A 22,604-nucleotide genomic window follows, 5' to 3' on the forward strand; every position below is an offset into this window, starting at 1 on the left:
AAATAAGACTGCACAGAAATGTCACACAGGGAATCCTGTGATGAAAAGAGCTCCTAGCATGCAAGAATGAAGGGCTCGCCAGGTATCACTGCTTAAAAGAACTACTACACTGCTGTTCTGAAGGCACTTTGTCCTCAGCAGAAGAGGGAGACCTCTCCAGTGGTAAGAGCCATGAATTGCTACTTAAGGCACAAACGAGCAGGCTGAGTTATCTAAATGCAGAAGTTCTTCTGCAGGGTTTATGGAGGACCTGTGCTTTCTGCTGCTGACCAATGTTGAATATTTCAGCCTTACCTATCAATTTGGGATAAGGATGGAGTCATTCAAGTCATGGGCCTGTAAGCACTCAGGTATTCTTGGGAAACTGATTGCTTTCTAACCATCAGGTGCTGAGAAAGCCGAACATAACGGCTGGGTTAATGAAGTGTCCAAACAGTGTTGGTTTTAACCACTCCAGACTTTTAATGGAGTTAAAGCACTGCAAAAAAAATTGAGAAACCGTTACCCAGAATAACTAAACTAACTGATATCGCATTTGTTTAAGAATTGGTACCAGTTCTATCAAAGAACATAAGAAGTTGTTTTTTAAAAAATTCTAATAACCCTTGTAATTGGTGATATTACATGGTTTATCATGGAAATTTATAACATGCAAGACTTGCATTCCATTTCAACACATTCTTGTTATTATTTTATAATACTTTGTTCTTTACTTAATGGAAATTGATCTTTATCTATTTTAATATTGTTGTGCTTTTAAAATACTTTGCAAATGTTGTTTGCATAGACTGTATAATGCCTCTGTGAATTCATTGTCTTATTTTTAATAGCAGGTTTTCTTCCCAGGATAATTTTCTTAGTGGGTTTTAGGGCATTGTTTTTATAGATAATAAAACATATTTATTTCCCATAAATTGAAAGTTACAGGTTCTGAAATAACAATCAGTGGTGTGCATTAAACAAAAAAGTGACCACCTGATTGCAATAAGCGTATAGATATATGCAAAGAATAAATAAATGTAGGGTTCCCCCCCTCCAACCCACCGCCCCCAGTAACACTTGTTTTAGACCTAAGTATTAAAGTATTATCAAATATTTATATATTGTATTAACTGAGTTTTAAGTGAATCTTTGGATTACTTTTTCAGGTAATTAATTGCTTGATGGATATTCATGATTTTCCATTAGCACAAGTACAGAGAGAACATGGCCCTTCTAAAATTAATTACTCTTAAAAGTTCAATTGATTTTAATTGAAGGGACTTACAGTGCAATCCTGTAAGACTTGGGCATAGGCCTTACTGAGTTCAGTAACACTTCCATTGACCTCTTGGTATGCAAAGGCAACATGGTGTTGTAGCTGACCACAAAACAAAGACATTCTGAATTTTTTAAGTCTCTAAGAAATCTTGCTCAGAGATCACACCAGGTTTATGGCTCTGAAGCTTTCACCTTCCATGGATTTCCATACATACACACATCAAAAGCAGGAGCTCCTTTAGGGAGGAATGAGAAAGACAAATATATGTCCATAAAAAGTTCATAAGATCCCTGCTGGATCAGGCCAAAGGTCCATATCTGGCCAAAGGTCCAACATCCTCTTTCACACATTGCCCAACAGGATGATCCTATAACAGGGGTCAGCAAACTTTTTCAGCAGGGGGCCGGTCCACTGTCCCTCAGACCTTGGGGGGGGGGGGAGACTATATTTTGAAAGGGGAAAAAAATGAACGAATTCCTATGCCCTACAAATAACCCAGAGATGCATTTTAAATAAAAGCACACATTCTACTCTTGTAAAAACACGCTGATTCCCAGACCATTCACGGGCCGGATTTAGAAGGTTACTGGGCCGCATCTGGCCCCCGGGCCTTAGTTTGGGGACCCCTGTCCTAGAAGTTTGCAAGCAGGGCACCTAGATGTCCTATTTAACTTAAGAGCTAATAGTTCAGAGACCCATCCACCATGAATTTGCCTAATCACCGTCAAAGGCTAAATAAGCGGTCATTGCCCCTTTTGTGGAAGTAATTTCCATCCATGAATCTTGGATTAAACATTTATTCTGTCCTTTCTGATGAAGATTTATTGTTTAACAGCTTGCAAGCCTTCAGCATCACTGGCTGCTCTGCATCAACTGCCAATCAATTTCACGTCCTGACCTCAGACATCTATATCATGTCAAATAACTCATACACCTAAACACACGTCTTTCATACGTTTCACACATGTATTTCTCAACTATGCTAGTGTATCTCCAATAAACGCTTTGGGATTTATTTTGCATTATATGTTTCAGCTCATCGCCATACTTCCAAATCTAAGCTGTCTACAAATTTGTTACATTGTTAGAGAAGCTACAGAGGTGGGCAGTACTTTGAGAATTTAAATAAATGATTGCTGACTTTCTTGCTATGCAAGCTTTTCCAAAGTATCAACACAGAGGCCTTATTTAATTGTTATGTTACTCACAGCATGGGAGCTGCTGCAGTCACGGTTTCCTACATGAAACACCCCCATGCAGTTAGACATGCTTACTTCCTATGCAGACCCCACCACTTTTTTGTGCTGATGTGACAGTGCTGTAGGAAGTAACTGTGTCACTGTGTGGTGCAATGAACCACTGGGGGAAAAGAAATCCTGTCTCAGTTTCTACCAATAGCTTTTTCTCAGCATCCTGAGACATGGGAAGGAGAGAAAGTTTCCAGGTACAAGTTTTTAGGGATAATTCAAAGTGCTTATTTTGACCTTTAAAACCCTATAATGCTCAGGACTGCAATACTTCAAGGACAGATTTTTGGCCATCTAGACCAGCCTGGACCCTGCAGTCCTCATCAGAGGTACTTCTCCATGTACAGTATCCAGATTGAGATGCGGAGGGTGGCTTCACATTTTCAATTGTTCCCCCACCATCCAGTCTGTGGAATGGTCTTCCCATGCCTGGCACCATGCTTATCAGTCTTTCGGCAACAAGCTAAGGCTGATTTGCTTAATCAGGTCTTTGGTAATTAAGTTGCCTCCTACGGTAGTGCTTGTCTTCTTGTGGAGTGGGTAGAACTTGTCCTTGCTAATAGGTTACTAGAGGAGAGTTCTGTATATTTTTTCATGGTTCATTTTGTTACATACTATATATTTTTCTGGTTTTAAGTTGCTTTTATTTGTTGTATTTTAACTTAACAAATGGCTTTGAGAATTTTTCTTTGTATAAAGTCACTAACAAATGTAATAAATAATAATCTTCTTGGCAGTTTGTTAAGTGTTTCCTTGTGTTTTCTGGATGCTTATTAACTAACACCGGAGCACTATGGAATTGGGATGTGCTGCTGTAATTCTGAAACCCATAAAGTTAGGGCTGAGTCAGCCCTGAAATCATCATATTAAAAGCATTTCTTTTTGACCTAGAAAACAGGTGCCCTGATATGGCTCTGGGCGACTACACATCATACCCACCCAAGGAACTCTGAAAATTGTGGAAAACATGGCAAAGTGCAGCAGACTTACTTTTCTTTGGGAATAGGCAACCATCGGCTTTGAATGCCTTGGAGCTATTCTTTGGTGATTTTTCTTGCCTTGAGTATTTTTGCCTTATGCATTTAATGCTTTGCATGTGTGTGTACTCAAATGTAAACATTTTTGCTATTATTGCACACTGCTCTGTATATTTTCCAAACAGAATAGCAGTATAGAAGTTTTATAAATAAAATAAATATGGTGTGTGTGTTTATTAAGAAAGCCCAAACTAGGCGCTCTTTTATTCATGGTAAACACTTTGTTTAGCATTTCTAGAGCTGAGACAAAAGCACCTTTTTAATTTCATTTTTGCTTTCATTAATGTTGCGGTAATACGTTACAAAAATCTGCCCATTTTCCATCCGAGTCTTTGACACTAGAAGGAAGTGTGTGAAAAGCTGGCTTGGAGACTCCAGGGAACTGTGCAGTCTCTGAGCTAATTCGCTAGGAGCTTCCCTGAGCTGTGCCCTGTGGGATAGCTCACGGCTACAGAGTTTCCTGGAGCAAAAACTATTTTGTAAAAAACAGCCTTTGGGCGCCTTTGCACAAGTCTGTGCTCTGATTAGGGCCCAGGAAATGAACAAAGAAACACATTGGATATTCTTAACTGTTCAACGCAAGACTATCCTTTTCTGAGCACAGGAAGCTCAGGGTGAAAATCTAAACTCCTGAAGATTTGGCTCAGCACTCTTTAAGAAATGCAGAGTGCTTCACACCATTATCTTGACAATCCTAACAATTCAAAGGTAGATCCATACTGTCACTCCCAGAATGCCAGGGGTGTTGGTGACATTCTGGGTTCTTGCTTGTGCTGAATACATGGCAGGTGAGAACTGAACTGGGGATTTCTCGGTTCACAGTTCAGTTTCATAGCAACCACACATCAATACAACACCATATGTGCATTAGTTTTTCCCCTATAAAACATCCGCTATGCTACAGGGAGATCTCACCTGTATGTATCCTCAAGTGAACTTTTAAGTGGTGCGATGTCCTGAAAGTTTTCCCACAGTAAGGGCAGTCCTTCATAGCAGACCCAAGGCTCCTGTCTCTCAGCAAAGCCGGTTGCTGGACTCCGGCAGATCTCCCAGCTTCATCGCCGATATCTGAAATATAGAGAGCGTTCACACATCATTTCAGCACATGTCAAGGAGTTGTTCTCACTCAAACTGCTAACACAACACAAAGCTAAACATGTCAATACTACACCTGTCTGTTTCATTCTTTAAATCTGACAGAATGCTGACAATTCATGTATTTTCTTGTTATTCTCTTAAATTATTTCATCTTCCCCATCGTCGTTTTAAGCAGCATATGGTACCTTTATACTGAACTGAATTAGACAAGAAAAGAAACAGCTGTGTCAGCAGCTGGTTTGATTTCTTCTTTTGCTTCATTCCTATTAAGTACTTTCTCATCCTAAAAAAAGTTTTGTTTTTTAAAGATTTTTTTGCTGCATTGAATTTGGTTCATTGTTAATCAATATGCAAAGATATACAGAACAAAATAGAAGTCCCTGTTGAAAGTTTTCAGTGCTGAGAAGACTATTATAATTATTACCACTACTAATGATAATAGATAGAATGTCAAGGAGATGGAGGAATTCTAGATTCGTAATTCATTAAAAAGGATTGGTGTTTTTGTTTTTAAAGAAAGAGAGAGTAAGCACAAGCGTAAATCTCTCACGGTAAAATCAAGGAGACTTAAAGGTACTCAAGAAATAATTGCACCCAATGTTTGTTCTAATTGTTTGAAATTACACTTGTGGCTGCCCACAAACCATAGCAAGTTATAGCTCTCCATGAGAATGCTGTCACTATTATATCACACAGGTGGGGACAGATGATTTCTGGGTTGTGAATGTGAGAATTTTGTCCAGTACAATGCAGTTGATTTCCCAATATTTTATTTATTTATTTATTGCATTTATATGCCACCTTTTTCTCCAAGGAGCTAAAGGTGGTGTACATGGCTCCACCTATCTCATTTAATCCCCCCCAAACAACCCTGTGAAGTACGTTAGGCTGAGAGGCAGTGACTGGCCCAAGGTCATTCAATGAACATTATGGCTGAGTAGGGGTTTGAACCCAGGTATCCCAAGTCCGGGTTCGACATGAACATAAGACTTCAGAAAATTAAATGATCAAGGCCTGAAACTGGCTGAGGCTGAAAGGAGCATGAAAAGGAAACCAAAAGCAGGTAATACCGTACACTATTGAATACAATGCAGTGGCCAAGCAACTTGCATGCAGAAGTCCTTGGCTGAACCACCATGATCTCCATGGTAGGGTTGGTAAAGATTTTAGCCTCAAAACTTGGAAGCTGGCTGCTAGTCAGTGTAGACCAGTGGTGGCTAGCTTTTGGTCCCCCAGATGTTGCTGGACTACAACTCCCATCATTCCTGACCATTGGCTGAGCTAAGGGGAGTTGGCATCCAACAACATCAGGACAACCATAGTAGAGGAAGAAGAGGAGGAGGAGGAGGAGGAGGAGGAGGAGTTTGGATTGAATATCCCGCTTTATCACTACCCGAAGGAGTCTCAAAGCGGCTAACATTCTCCTTTCCCTTCCTCCCCCACAACAAACACTCTCTGAGGTGAGTGGGGCTGAGAGACTTCAAAGAAGTGTGACTAGCCCAAGGTCACCCAGTAGCTGCATGTGGAGGAGCGGAGATGCGAATCCGGTTCCCCAGATTATGAGTCTACCGCTCTTAACCACTACACCACACTACTCTATGGTTACTCATCCATAGAATAGACAATACGGAGCTCACCTTCTATGACGGGAGTTGTCTTCATAATCCCAGAGAATGTCCATGGTAATTTACCTGGACACTTAAGCCTGAATAAAAACCTCACTGTGACAATGGGAAGATTCCAAATGGATTTTCCATAGGCCTCCAGAGATAGATACCCCACACAGGGTTGGTGGCACTTTCCCTCTAGTTTTCAGCTGTGTCTGAATTAATTCATCTCATTCTGAAAATGGGAAAGGAGAATGCTAAGAATTGTCTTTTCTTCTGAAAGCGCTGGTGTGCTGGTGGTGATTTTCTCACCTCTGTGTTCAGAAGTAATCAAGAGGAATATGTGGCAGTCCCTGAAGAAGAGAAGGGGATGAGAGCAGTGTGCTTTTACTGCAGGTGGGTTTTTATATTTTAGTTGTGGATATGCAAAGTTTTCTTTTGTGTTTGTTTTCACCTGGGAATGTGAAGGCTTTCTATTGGATCGCTTTTCATTGGCAATGTGAGCAATAGGGAATTCATTAAATAGCCTAGAAGAGAGTGGAGTGTCCCTATTATCTAGGAAGAGGTGGGATGGGGGAGGTTTTTTTGAGGTGGGTTGAAGACAAGAGCAGTTAGACATTATGTGCCCTTTCACACCTCTGGGGTTTGTTTTCTGAAAGGTTCCTTGTAGGCTTAACCAGTTTGTCCACAGGTTTGTTCCTGAATTCCAGGTTGAGTCAAAATAAAATCAAGATTATCTATGATTTAATCATAGGTGAGGAGGCCAACTTCCTTTGCATTCCTGAGACCTGGGTCAAGAGAGCTGGGAGAAGTTAGTTTCTCCCAGCTCTGCCTTTGTGGGTCCTCAGTACAGCACCAGGAGAAGAATGGTTGCTATAATTATTTGCATTCTTTTTGAAGTCCTTATGAAAATTCATCAGCATTTTACTGCGAATCTCTCATAATATATACACATATCTGCAAAGCAACTTCCCCTCAAATAAAGCATTTGTGTATGCTGTTTGCACTAATTTGTGCATTTATATCCATACTTGACCCTAGTCCATGCATTTTTGCACAAATCATTTTGCTGGAGAACTGCATTGCAAAATTCAGAGAAGTGCACATTTCGACGGAAAGCTGTATTGCATTTCGCACATTGTTTCGGAGAGTGTGAATTAGGTGGGCTCCCCATTAAATGTGAACTGAATCCCTAACTGGAGATGTATTTAGAATGACACCAAACGACAGGAATGGGTCAAGGCATGAAGGGGGTGGGGGTGGGGGTGGGGAGTAGAACCTCTCTTGAACCAGAGAGAGAGAGAATTAGTAACAAGAAATACAGCGAAGGGATACTTATGTGGACTTAATGGATAGGTTTCTTAAATAACAAATTAAAATGAAAACAAATGCCTTTCCAGTTATGTCATGTGATTAAAACACCTACTGAAGAAAGCACAGATAGTCATGAACTTTTGCTGAACAAGAATAAGTTTAGGTTTGTTTTTTAAGATAAAAGTGAACAAGTTAATAAAATAAATATACGGCTGATTAAGATTCTCTGAGTGTTCTGCTTGAAATGCTAGCCAGTTATAACACAAAGTATATGTTAGAAAGCTAGCAACAGACATTTTTAATTATTCACAGGATTTAAGAGTAACATAATGCAGAATCTATGTGGTCTTTCAAGCAGACATGGAGAGAGGCTATTTTATATTTCTCAATTCCTCAAGGACTTCTAATTGTCACAGTATTTACACAGTATTGCATATGGAATTCAAGAGAGAAAAAATTACACTGAGATGCAAAACTGAGATATAGGAAGCATATATGTGGTGCAAAACTATGCCTGTGTGAAGGCAATTTTATATATATATTGGTTGTGATAAACAGTGTGCAAAAAAGGCGGACACCCCATATCAACAGATAGCTAAAGCTAACAAGCCACTCATGATGAATTTACAGAATAAAAGTACTAGTTATGTTTTGCTAGATGTCATTCTTAATGACAGCTTGTTAGACATTTCTCTTTTATCATTCTATCTAGGGTATGTGTGGCCCAATAAAAAAAAGAATAAATTTGTAAGATAAACAGCTCACTTTGCAGATTTAAGAGACTAATTTTCACTTTACACAAAACTGATTCCCCCCCCCTCTTCTTCTTCTTTTGGTGAAGCTAGAAGGCTGTGGAGTTTAGCACTAATCCCTCCAAAAAGGCAAACTGAAAACAACAAGGCAGCACAACGTGTGGGTGGTCTGAAGAGTTGTCCTTTAGATTTAAGTAGACATACAGTAGATAGCTCCTCCAGTGGGGCCATACCTATAAGGACATTTTCTTCCCACAGAGAGCACATTCATGAGGTTTTAAAGCTGTGTTGAGAGCTTTCTTTTGGCCTCTCTCTCTCTTTCACACAAATACACCCCCTTCTCTAAATTGCTGGAAGTTGCAGCTACCTAAATGAATAATTCTACATGGTCAATGAAAACTACAGGTTTGAAACTTTTCATCATTCTCTTTCCACAGAACTCAGTACTTTCACTCCCAATATTTGATTTATTTATGATGAGCTTCATTTATAGTTTATGACCACTTTTGTAATTATGTAAATCATTTCATGTTGTAAGCTACTTTGAGCATGGTTCTAAGTACAGAAAGGTGGCATACAAATAAGATGATAATGTTGTTGTTGTTGTTGTTGTTGTTGATTTGTGTTGCTATTCTAAACACAGCTACAAGGAAGTAAGCCCCCATTGAATACGGGACATACTTCTGAATAAGCAGGTATAGGATTGCACCCTTATTTAACTAATTCAGGCAGCAATTTTAAATATCCTTACTAACACAACAACAACAACAAAAATTCCTTCCAGTAGCACCTTAGAGACCAACTATGTTTGTTCTTGGTATGAGCTTTCGTGTGCATGCACACTTCTTCAGATACCTTACTAACACAGTGTGAGCTATTCCAAGTAAATATCCATGTATCAGCACAGGGGTGTTTAAAGCCTCTGTAAAATATGTTTGAAGTATGAACAGACAATAATACAAACATAAACATACAAAGCAACTAGTATTAGATTAGCAACTAAGGTGTCTCAAGGCCTTTCCATTCCTTCCAGGAACTTCCTTGAATGCATTGAAAGAACTTACTGCAGCATCAGTGCAGAAGGACAGGGATATTTGAAATGTTCATTTGCTCTTCTAAACCTCAACTCTTTGAAATGTTAAATCGTTATTTCATAGTTTTGTCATATAGGGTAGACCAGCATGATCTGCAAGCAACAAACTGAATATAGACAACTGTCTTGGTAACACCCCCCTTTTTTTGCAAGTCCGTTCACCACACAGAACTGGTGAGCCATATTTGGCTTGGTTGATCATCAGTTGGGCAGGCCTGATGTAATGGGCACTAGAGAAAAGACTATATTGATTAGTTTGTTAAACACTCCCTGCCCTCAAACAAGGTAAGGAATAAAGGGGAAGAGCTGCACATTCAAAATGTAAATCAAGCACACAAAAGCAAACAAATGAAATTTATCAGTGGTCTTGCAACTATAGTCATAACACAGGAAGCAAATAGAATTGAGCAGATGTCCCAAGATTAGACTGTACTATACTTGAACTGAATTCATAATTATACTAAATTGGGCCCCTAATGTGGTATTGTGTGGGGATGTCCCTGCATTGAGGTAGAAGACTCTCATTATGCTTCTTTGGCATTTCCCACAGCTCAAGATATTTTGGTTGTTCCCTCATCACAAGACTCGGTGACAGATCTGGATTACAGGCAGCTGGGGCAATATAAGGAGCCAAGTAATATTTGTACATTGGGCATTATAAGGAGCAGGGTGTAGGATAGTAGGAGTACATTAAGCTCTATGGGAGTATGATTGCAACAGCTTAGGAATGTTCATGCGCAAACATACACAGTAGAAAAACCATGTTTGTGAGTCAAAGACCTGTGGGATTTGAGATTTTGAGGACCCTCAAGGGTTAATTGATAGAAGTTGGCATTGAGTGTAGAATATCCAATTGAGATCAAAATTATAATGAAATGTGTTTCCAAAAGTCTTTTCCAGGTAGGAATGAAGAATTATATAGCCTTTTCAACTTCAGAAATATTGATTAGGTTCTTCTGCAAGTTGCAGGTAGTTATGAAAGAGGAAGTATGAGTGACTCATTCACTCTTTTCCTTCTTTTGACTTGCAAAGGATGAGCCACACATAAACCTTGTGGGGATAAAGCAAAAGTGCTTCACACCAAATAATGGGTTCATAAGAAGTGAAGGTTCTTCCTCATTAGCCACTTTCAGTAACATGCGAAAGAGACAAAGTTATTATGAAATGTCAGATCTTGAAAAATCTAAAAAGTCACAATTTTGTTATTTTCACTATTATATTTTGTGGTACATAAACATTATTTACAAAATTATGAAAGATATAAGTTCTAAGGGATGGACACTGGGTGAGAAACAACACAATTTTGTGCAACATACTTGAATCTTGATGTTGCTGCATAAGCAGGAATGCATAACTGTCAGCAGTTGTGCTAGGGATTGTGCAACATCTTTTGCAAACACAAGACACTTGTTGGATTCAGGAATCCTGCTACACTAAGAATGGGGTTCCTGTTGGCAGTATGGCTGTTGCACAAAAAGGCTGCCACACTATCAGTTAACTAACAACAACAACAACAACAACAACAACAATATAATTTATTTATACCCCGCCTATCTGGCCAGGTTTCCCCAGCCACTCAGGGCAGCTTCCAACAAAAGATTAAAATACATTAAAACATCAGTCATTAAAAACTTCCCTAAACAGGGCTGCCTTCAGATTTCTTCTAAATGTCAGATAGTTGTTTATTTCTTTGACATCTGATGGGAGGGCGTTCCAAAGGGCAGGCACTACTACCGAGAAGAGTACTACCGAGAATGTCTGGTTCTCTGTAACCTCACTTCTTGCAGTGAGGGGACCGCCAGAAGGCCCTCGGTGCTGGACCTCAGTGTCTGGGCTGAACGATGAGGGTGGAGACGCTCCTTCAGGTATACTGGACCGAGGCTGTTTAGGGCTTTAAAGGTCAGTACCAACACTTTGAATTGTGCTCGGAAATGTACTGGGAGCCAATGTAGGTCTTTCAGGACCAGTGTGTAAAGTACAAATTAGATTATGTACAAATTAGCAGTTTATAATGCAGTGAGGTCATTCTGCCCACCCCCTCTATATTTTAAGTAGTGTTTTTTATGTTGCTGTAAAAACCAGAGTGGGTGGCGCTGTGGTCTAAATTACTGAGCCTCTTAGGTTTGCTGATCAGAAGGTTGATGGTTCAAATCCCCATGACGGGGTGAGCTCCCATTGTTCGGTCCCTGCTCCTGCCCACCTAGCAGTTTGAAAGCATGTCAAAGTGCAAGTAGATAAATAGGTACCGCTCTGGTGGGAAGGTAAACGGCGTTTCCGTGCACTGGGCTGGTTCGCCAGAAGCGGCTTAGTCATGCTGGACACATGACCCAGAAGCTGTCTGCGGACAAACGCCGGCTCCCTTGGCCTATAGAGCAAGATGAACGTCACAACCCAGAGTCATCCGCGACTGGACCTAACGGTCAGGGGTACCTTTACCTTTACCTAAAAACCAGAGAAGGAGCAGACATGTCTTCGCCTGATGTGCATCGTCTGAGCCTACAACCCCTCAAAACCCCTACTCAATGAAGCTGTCTTCTGGGCATGCACAATGGATGCCTCAAACGTGCAAGCCTCAGCTTACCGACAGTTTACATTTTCAGATTGTATGGAAGCTGTTTTGAGGGGAAACGCATCATGCAGCAATATCTCTCAAGAAACTACAGGCTATCTGTGGATTGTGGCTACCCTCATGTGTACATGGCTTCAAACACCAGTGTTGGGAGCGCACTGGAGCAAGAGTGAATGAGAACGTGTACACAGTCTTTGTTATAATGATAATACACAACCTTGAAAAATCATGTAACACTGGCTGGATGTATTGAACAGCAAAAAAATGTGCTTTTAGCTGCTGTTTGAAATCGAAAAATGTTTCATCGCCTCCATTTTTTAAAGTCAGAGTTACTTGCTCATAACTAATGCTTTTGGTACTTAACAAGCGACCTTATATTAAATATTCTGAAAAAGACACAAGCATTTCGGGCCTTTTAACAACTTGCTGCCTTTGTTATTTTATCAAAGGATTTAGGGTGCTTTTTTAAAGTGACCATGTATGGTCATGCTACACTGTTAAGCATTAATATGGATCGGCAAAGAATTTGTTGAAACAAAGAGCTATTTTAGAGTCGATTTGGAACAGAGCCCTGCCAATGAGGAGAAAATAGCTCTGTCCTGTTTGTGTAATTAGAAATGAAGATTATACGAAAATGCTCTTTTGGTAAGTGAAAAATATAGACTTCAGATTTTCCTGTTAGTCACTTGAATGGCACAGGGAAACAAAAGATCCAGACTGCATTGCTTTTCAGAGAAGTGCATTCTGAGTGAGTGTGTCAGATATACTAGTTTTGAAAACACATCAGATTTAAGGAAAGGAAGGCACAAGACTTTCTATATTAAAAAAAAACCACTCATGGAAGCCCAGAGCAACAGCAACAACACAGAAGCTTCAAATAATCATAGTCAATACTCTCAGGCTGCAAGAGAGCTAAGAGTTTTCTCATGCATGCGGAAAAGGAAGTTGGAAACATTCTAAACAATTTATTAGTAACTGGGAAAGCAAGACTTGCTGAATGAGGGATGCAGTTATGTATTTACTGGTATAGCAAATACTCAACGAGGCAGGGGTTTTCACAATCCATGCCTCCTAATTCACTGCACTGCTGGCCTTCATACATAAAGGTCCTACTCTAATGCAACAGGCCATGCAAATATATTTCCAAGCTGATGCCAACCTTATCTACCAGGTAGAAATCAGTATGAAAAAAGTCTCTTATCCATGCATAGACACCAATACATTTTTGTTTAATGAAAGCAGCTTAAAGCAACAGAACTGTAACTCAGCAGAGTCCTATTCAAAAGGTCTCCTCCACAAACTAGTGTGTGCATGGGGAAGTGGGACCACATCCCATGGCCCTGCCCCTGATGCCATGCCCTTTGTTGTTTGGAGCTTCTGTGTACACCCACAGGCTTCCACATGATCTGGAATAGTGTGGAAACGATATACACAAGACTGTTGGGAACAGCACACTAAAATCATCCACCCACACTCACCAATGTGTGGAGGAAAGCAGCTGAAAAGGCCTAAAAAGTCTTTTTCATAATTCTCTTGGGCAATTTGCTAGATCTGAAGAACTTCTTTGCAAATTTCAGGTGCTGTACAACGTCTTAGTCCAGGCATAGGCAAACTCGGCCCTCCAGATGTTTCGGGACTACAACTCCCATCATCCCTGACCACTGGTCCTGTTAGCTAGGGATGATGGGAGTTGTAGTCCCAAAACATCTGGAGGGTCAAGTTTGCCTATGCCTGTCTTAGTCAAAAGACTGAAAATTGGAAAGCAACCTGAATGGCCCAGAATAGTACTGATTGTATGAGATTTGCAAGAGATATCCTCTTGTGTTGAACAAACTCCAGCAGTGGGGTGGCTAAAAAGACCTGATGCAACAATTTGATCTGGTAGTAAAGTAGCTTAAACAGTACCAACAGCTACTTGCTGCTTCTACAGCAACATTTTGGGCTTCGATCTTCTAGTCGGATCCTATGAGCCACTGTGCAACTGAAAGAACTGAGGTTAAGTGAGTATAAGTGGACAACATGTAATATAAATTGTAATCTGTTGGCTTGTTTCATGGTCAAGTTGCCAAGCCGTTTCAGGTGACTTTTTCAAAATTTAGTCTCCCAAAAGTCTGGAATACACAATTGGCCCTTAACGTAACTTGCAGGTGATGGACTTTGCCTGAACTGTAAACACTGGATTCTGCTGCACAGTGATCTGAAAGTATCACCAAATGAAAAATGTAAGCTGGCTTTACTTGAAGTTGTGCTCCTGTTCATCATGGAAAGGTTTGTGCGGGGTGGAGGGGTGGGGAGGATGTAAAGGTAAATGATAACCCATGCCCCTCCCAATTTCTTTTAAGTATGTGAAAATCCAAACATCATTATAATTCAGAAACCAGATGCCACCCTTCCTCTCCCATCCTCCAATTTATTTTGCTTTAAGGTTTGCGACAAAGTGCAAAAAAATCATTTGTAACTTTTTTATTCAAAAAAGAAAAACAAAGTTTTGGCTGTGTATACACGATAAATTTAAAGCACATTTCAGCTCCTAAAGAATACTGGTAAAGAGCTGCAATTCCCAGCACCTTTAAGAGGCTACAGTTCCCATGATTTTTTTTGGGGGGGGGGGTCTTGAAATGTGTGAAAGTGCATGGTGTTGGAGCAAGCATAGTCCCTTAAGGAACAAACCATGTTCTGAAAATTGTGCCTGCTGAAACGAAAATTATTGTTCCTAGCCCTGCTGAAATTGCTGTATTCTTTTTAAAGCAAGCAAACAAAAGCCTCCTTAAACACCTTACAATACTATCCATTTAACAGTTTGGCAGAAGGATAGTCCCTCATGAACACTGGCCTGTGTCTTTCTCTTTAACCAGCTGAGTGATCGGAGCTTTTAATATAGCTGTTCCAATTATTGTAAAAGTCATCTAGTACCTTATAACCACAAATATTGACAGTTTATTGCACAACACATCCATGACATTTGAAGGTCACATCATACATAATACATACTCTTTTATAAAAGTGTCTAGAACAAAGAGATACATGATCAGCAATTACATTGTACTAGTTTTTGGTAGTGGTTTAGCTGTATTTAAAGAAAGAAATATATGCACTGTACAAAAGGCATAAAGTCTTATTAATTAACACAAGGCAACCATTTTGTATAAATGATTTCAATCAACAATACTTTGCTTAACAAGACATAAATGGAAGGAAAGAAAGAAAAATAAAAAGAAAACAAACTTGTTCTACCCTCTAACCACTCATTGATAGGCTTAACTCTACATGGTGGGAAAGAGCCTCAAGGAAGGTCTAATTGATTTCCGCCCACTGATATATTCCAAGGAATCCAGAGCACTGGTCTTGAAACAAAGTAGGATAAAGTGCAGGCTATTACATGCTTGGGCCTTTTCTGAGTACGCAAACAACTTGGGTCATAGACTAATGGCACAAATTCGCATAAAATTTGCATATACTGTATTTTTCTGTGTATTAGACAATGTTTTTTGACTCAAAAATCATGTCAAAAAACTGGGGTCGTCCAATACATGGATAGTGGCATGGGGGGGGGGAGAAGCGGCACATCTGCCAGCCAGCCGTTTGGTGGGAGCGCAACTTCCCCCGATGCCACTGTGTGCAGGAAACTATCTAGGGAGTGTTTCCTGCCCGCAGCTGCGTGGAGGGAGAAGCTCAACAACTTTGGGCCATCTCTCCTCATTTTCTTAAAATTGAGTCCCCAAAAATGGGGGGGGGGGTCTTATAGACAGAAAAATATGGTAATTTGCTGATTAAAAAATTGGGCTGACTTCAGAGGGAAACAGGCTAACAAATTCTGGCTCTTGCTTTCAGGACTTTCTCTGAACTATGAGGTGCCAATAGAGTTTTCTGGATTGTGCCCTGTGTCATACCTGCAATCTGTTGCAACAACTACTGTTGTTGCACACACACACACACACACACCTCTCTTTGACCAAGAACTAATATGACTTCTCTCTCTTTCTGGGACTCACTGGCCCTTTGTTTTGCCGTGTACCAACTGCTCTGAAAGCAAAGTCTGTATAAAATTAATCTGAGAAAAAGGGGGAAGGGTATGGAGACCCTGCACCTGACACAAAAGACCCCTGGGCCACCCATATCTTCCTAGAGATGGTGAATCTGTCCATTTTTATTTCTCATCTTTCCAATATTAAGTTCGGTTCTCCACATTTGCACATCAGTTTGATGTTTGTTTTTTAACTTTCTCATGAAAATTCATCAGCACTTTCGTAAAAATTCCTCCTCCTACACTGACGGCGAAATGCAATTTTGCCTAGCACACACAGTTTTGCAAAGTTGTTTCTCTCCAATATAATTCATTTGTATATGTTATTTTCACTTGAATATGCACACTTTAGTCTATGCATTTTCGTACACATTACTTGGGTGGAGAACTGAACTGCAAAATTGAGAGAAGCACAACTGTTAAATGATGGCTATGTTCCAGTTCCTGTATTGTTTCTGAAAGTACAAATTAGGCAGGTCTGCCTTTAAATGGGGACAGAATCAAATGTCTCCTCTATTGCTACCCTGCCTCATTGTCCTAGAAGGTGTCCTCACCCCCACGCTCCACATTTCTATATAGTCCACAAGATCCATGGCACTCAGAGCTGATTAAAACTTTGAAACTCTGACTTATGCATTCAGAGAAGTGGCTTTCAAATATTATGTCTCCTGCACTACCACACAAAAGCACTTTTCAGCAGCCTTCAAATGGGGGCTGTGATATTTAAAAATCAGTCCTCAGTTTCTACAAACTGACAGAAGAAGAAGAAGAAGAGGAAGAAGAAGAAGAAGAAGAAGAAGAAGAAGAAGAAGAAGAAGAAGAAGAAGAAGAAGAAGGGGAGGAGTTTGGATTTGATATCCCGCTTTATCACTACCCGAAGGAGTCTCAAAGCGGCTAACATTCTCCTTTCCCTTCCTCCCCCACAACAAACACTCTGTGAGGTGAGTGGGGCTGAGAGACTTCAAAGAAGTGTGACTAGCCCAAGGTCACCCAGCAGCTGCATGTGGAGGAGCGGAGACGTGAACCCAGTTCCCCAGATTACAAGTCTACTGCTCTTAACCACTACACCACGTTGGCTCTCACACCACGTAGCATTTTAAAAAGATGTCAGGGGTTGACACAAGCAAATTCTGATGACACAAACAAATTCTGATGTTTGGTTGTTTCTGCATTCCTATCAGAGAATGATTCTTGCCACAAAAACTTGTTATATAGTGATGATGGTATCCATCACGTCATTATTATGCATTTCCAGAATATCCCAAAATAAAGAGCAGGTTAGAAATGCAGGAATCTTGTTCTTGAGTCCTAGCAAGACAGCTATGCTTTCTAATGTAAAAGCCTTGTAGATAATTCAAATATAGGGGTCTCGGGATCCCTGATGATTTCTTAACTTTCTTTATGGAACTTTGGATGATGTTCAACTACATTTTGCTGAAAGTAGATGCACTGAAATGAATGCCCCTAACTAAGTAATGTTTATTATTTTTAATGGGTGTACTCTCAGTAAAACATAGTTGAATGGTGCCTTTTGTTACCAATCAATAGGGAGAATGGATGCAGTTTTTTAAACGGAAGTTTTATAGAAGTCAAAGTTATTATTCAAGATATTGAGTCAGATAAAAAGGCATATGACCGTAATTAATTCTGACTCAATTTAGCTTTCTTGGAAAGTGTGACTGAATAGCTATCACCTTTCTGAGGATGTCCATTTATAATCACAGAACAGAGGATTTGGCTGCCGCTGCAACAGTGCTTTGGAATTTAAGTCTGGTTGTCAATAAACTCATGCAGCTTCCTGACAAGTGGCAAGTGAACTTCAAGTCTCCTAATTAACCCCCTATGCTCATTTATTCAGGAAGAAAAAAATAAACTAAAATAAAGGGTTGCAATGCTGTCTGCTGCAACCAAAGTTCTTCTGGAAAGGAACTTTCTAATTTCCATGAGAGTCAGCTTGGTGTCTTGCCAGGCTCCCTTCTCCAAATTTCAGATTCACTTGGGATGGTTTTGATCAACAGGTTGAATGTGAAGAAGCAGCTTGATTATTGCCTAGATAAGGCTAGTCCTTCCCGTACTTCATCCAGACTGTTTATTTCATTTGGAGAAAATTCCAGTGGGGGGATCTCTCTCAGTGCAGAAGCTGTCCAAACGGATCATCTTTTGTACTCTGAAGTGTTATTTGAAAGCAGGTGTTTGGGTACCAGATGGCTTTAAAGCCCATACCACTAGGGTTATAGCAGCTTCTGCAGCTTATCTGTGACATATTCACATCACTGTCATTTGCAGAGTGGCTACCATGGAGCTTCATAAATACTACTTCTTATTTTTCACCCAGCATTGTTCTCTTGATGCCAAGGCTAGATCAGATACCAAATTTGGAAGAGTTGCCTTACAGAAGTCCCTCTTTAATTAAGTCCTTGATGTCCTACTACCGGGATGCATGTCTGCTGCTGATTAATCTCAAAAAAGGGGGGGGGGAGATTCACAAGGGAGAGAAATATGCCATTCACATCAAGTACCGTAACAACATACAAGGATTCTGCAAACAAATAGCCAGTTCTAACCTTGGGCCCTATCTGCACTATACATTTAAAGCGGTGTTATGTCACTTTAAACAGCCATGCCTTGCCCTAAAGAATCCTGGTTACTGTAACTTGTTTAGGGCAACGGAAGTTGTTAGGAGACCCCTATTCCCCTCACAGGGCTACAGTTCCCAGAGTGGCTTAGCAATCAATCCCTCTTTCCAGGGAACTCTGGGAATTGTAGCTATGTGAAGGAAATAGTTCACCCAACTATACCCCAGACCCCGAAGTCTCATTTCTGGTTAATTACCGTTTGGATTTAGCCTTTTCGCCACCAACTGAGCAATGGCACATACAGGATGGTCAGACTTGCAGAAGAACAATTTCTTAAAATAAGGTCTAATACACCTCCCACTTTAAGAAGCTACAGCAAATTTTAAGTGCATGCAAGATGACACAATATAAATAGGATCGAAAGGAATAACACATCTTCATCAAGATATGATATGGCTGAGTCAAAATAGCTGCCACAAATTTTCCACTCTATTTGCAGTGAGTGAATTTAGGAGAAATTCTCCAATACTTGGGGGGAGAGAGAGACAATTCCCAGAAAATTGTCTTCTGAGGAAATTTCTCCTTGGCTATACTGTTAGTTTACAAGAAAGGGTGAAAGAAACAATAGGCTAAAAGAGGGGGGCTGGAATCCATGTTTCTTACAACAATATTAAAATGTATTTGATGGATCCACAATTGCACCAACAATTTGACCATATTCACAGATAGTAAAATTGGGGAGGATGCTGCTGAATATTCTCAGCAGTTCTTCCAAATCTCAAAGGGAGCTTGGGAAAAAAAATGAAAATTATAAGAAAACCTAACTTTTTGGCTACATTTTGGCCTAGTTCTCATATGGGTGGCAGCTTTGATGCTTGACTTGATTCCACTCTCTTGGAGCATTTTCATTGGAATTAAATAGACTTAACAAGAGCTGGAGGAAGATCATTCATGAGAGGCTAAACAACATAATTTGACTAGAAATTTGAATTTTTCAAGAATTCAGCTGTCTCTGTTGGCAGGAACAAATGAATTAGATTCACACTGGAGTATTTTATTTTAGTTTTTATTTTAGTTTTTTGCTAATTTGGGCACATAGGTATTAAGATGAGGAAATAAGTGGCCTCGATAGCACTGGGATTTAGATCCCCACCCCCACCCCAAGTAGATCTACACCATTTTATGAGCAACAAATGAAAACATAAAACATGCTATTTTCAAAGTATCACAAGGACTGCTTTGCAGATACAGTCAATTTCCTGCAGCAATTATAGGAGTGAATTTTAAATCTAATAATGTATGCTGATGTTTGTCAGTCAGCGTAATTGCATATACTTCTAGTGTATCCAGCCACTAAAACAGTAGCTTTTATCTCAGCCTGCGTACATGCACACACACTCAGGCACACATACACCAGTACATATTTATTGACAGGTACGAAGGACTGGGTTCTTCATCCATCTTGCTGCCTCAGCCAGGCACCTGAGTGTATGGCAGAAGGAATGTGTTTCTTATTCCATGGAACCTTATTCTACATCCACCCTTGACAGAACTGGCAACCTGAAGGCAAAAGCCAACTCTGACTACCAAGGGAAAAAAGTGGATGAGCAAGAAAGAAATTCAATTTACTGGTGAACCTACCTAGTTCACACTTTCTGGAACAATACAAGAAATTTGCACTCTCTGAATTTCACAAGATAATTCTCCAGCCAAGTAAAGTGTACAAAAACACATATACTAGGGTAAAATGTGCATAATGATGCATGCATTAGTAAAAATAATAATATAGAAAAATGCATTATATTTCTGGAAATAGCTCTGCAAAAAATGTGTATATAAGGCAAAATTCATTTTTAAAGAAATGTGTATTTTAGGAAAAAATGCACTAAAATCACGATGAATTTTCATAAAGTTTTCTTTAAAAAATAAATAAATCTAAACTGATGTGGAAATGTGGAGAACCAAAATCAGGATTGGAAAAATGTGATATGGAGGGAAACTTGGCATTGATTCAAGTGTAAAGTAGCTCAAAGTGCAGTGCCAAACCTAGGATGTGCTTTCTAGCTCCAGTTTTGATCCTACAGGCCTCTGGTATTATCTAACAGCTGCTGACCTCTGGTACCAACATCTGGTAGCCTATAGAACTGGTGCAGCAAAGAACAGATCTTTTACTTAATATAGGACACTTTCCAGCTAAAGTTTGGGATGTTAAGTACCTAAGAACACAAGAATATCCTGCTTAATCAGGCCAATGGCTCATCTAGTCCAGCATGCTGCTCTTACAGTGGACAACTGGATGCCTGTAGATATCTCAGAAGTTGGACCCAAGCTCAGAAGAACTCTCCCAACTTGTGATTGCCAGAAACTGGCATTCATGGGCATATTACCACCCACAAAGTCTCATTGACTTTAATGGGAAAGTTGGGAAGATACTTAACATCCCTTCCACTGAAGGTAACTGGAATGAAGAGTTATCATTTGAGTTTAATAGTATCCATAGTTAAATTATTCCTTCATTGACTCATAAACCCTGGATTCAAATGTTATGTATTGGGGTGTCCTAACCGACCCTAAAGTGGTACAATTTGTAACACTTTTTTTCACTAATCTGTGTCATATCACACTCAATATATCAGCTCCTTCTGCTTATTGTGGGATTGACTGATTGGTGTACTTCCCTTCCTCCCAAAGGAGTCTAGGGCAGCAAACAACAGGAAATTGAATAATAAAAATGATTCTGGTGCAGATTGGGAAAGGTTTCTCATTTAAAGTCCTGGTGGAAGAGGAAGGTCTTCAGAAGCTGCTGAAAAGGCAACAGAGACGGTGCCTGTCTAATGCCTGTCAAGAGGAGGGAATTCCAAAGGGTTGGGGCCATCACACATGTATGATGTTGTTGTTCCAATAGCAAACGTAAGGGTATACTAAGCTTTCAAGAAACGCACTGGGTGGTTTTATTTATTTTTAACATTACAAGGTCAGGAAGGTCACACATTGAAGAGCAAACCAAAAGACCTGAGGTCCACAAGGACAGTCATCAAGGTCAGCTACAGGAGAGAGGAACTAAAACAAAGGTCAGGCAGGCCACGTCCAGGAAGGTTAGGAAGGCAACATATTCAGAAGGTAGCCAAAAGGAGAATCAGGACAGTAACACCTTTGGGGCAATGTGACAAAACACAGGAGGATAAGGAAGGTATTTCCAGGATTTGTTGTGAATATAAATAATGTATAAGTAATTTTAAAATGGCAATTTACCTGACTAGATTTACTTCGTAGAATTTACCTTTTTCAAGTTATTGTTTCCTCTCTATTACTCTACAAGCTTAATATTGTAGATATTGTTGTATACAGTTTCTGTGCCTCCCTATGTTTCAGGGATAGTGTGGTGCAGAGTAATTTTGGTGTCCACCATGCTGATTAACACTGCGGCTGCCTCACCATATATGTTTGCTGTATTTATTGCATCTCTGTCCAACAGTTCAAAAATGCATTTTTATTTAATTCACTCAGACAACAAAGTGATCATAACTGAACTATTATTTCTTCTTATAACATTCAGCCAATGTTGTCTTGAGTGTTGAGTTTTTGGAGTAAGATCTCGGCGATAACGGTTCAAAACCCCATTCAGCCTTGAAGATCTCTGGGTGATGCTGGGCCAGCCAGTGTCTCTTAGGCTAACATGTCCTATAGGATTCTTCTGAGGATAAAATAGGCAGGGCGAGAACAATGTACAGCACCTTAAACTCCTTGGGAAAAAGGCAGAACCTGTCTGTCTATCTGTCCATCTATCTATCTATCTATCTATCTATCTATCTATCTATCTATCTATCTGGAAAGGGAGTGAGGGCAATCTTCTCCTTTGCCTCATGCAGCAAAATGAACCTGTGTGGTGTAGGGTTAGGGTGTCAGGCTAGGGCCTGGCAAAGCAGATTTCAAATCCCCACCAAGCCATGAAACTCACCAGGTGACCTTGGGCCAGCCACAGTTTCTCAGCCTATCCTAACCCACAGGGTAAAATGGTTGGGAGAG

General features: G+C 40.1%; 1 protein-coding gene across 4 annotated transcripts in view; it reads right to left on the bottom strand.

Annotated features, from left to right (window-relative positions):
- Positions 1-22,604, bottom strand: part of ZNF536 (zinc finger protein 536) — a 446,856-nt gene that overhangs the window by 170,554 nt on the left and 253,698 nt on the right. For all 4 annotated transcript variants that reach the window (XM_033156684.1, XM_033156685.1, XM_033156683.1 and 1 more), the window contains one exon: positions 4,461-4,613. In XM_033156684.1, the coding sequence (XP_033012575.1) occupies positions 4,461-4,613 (153 nt within the window). The remainder of the gene's footprint in view (positions 1-4,460; positions 4,614-22,604) is intronic.

The sequence above is a fragment of the Lacerta agilis genome, chromosome 8 (genome assembly GCF_009819535.1).
Source record: "Lacerta agilis isolate rLacAgi1 chromosome 8, rLacAgi1.pri, whole genome shotgun sequence".
Taxonomy (NCBI): Eukaryota; Metazoa; Chordata; class Lepidosauria; order Squamata; family Lacertidae; genus Lacerta; species Lacerta agilis.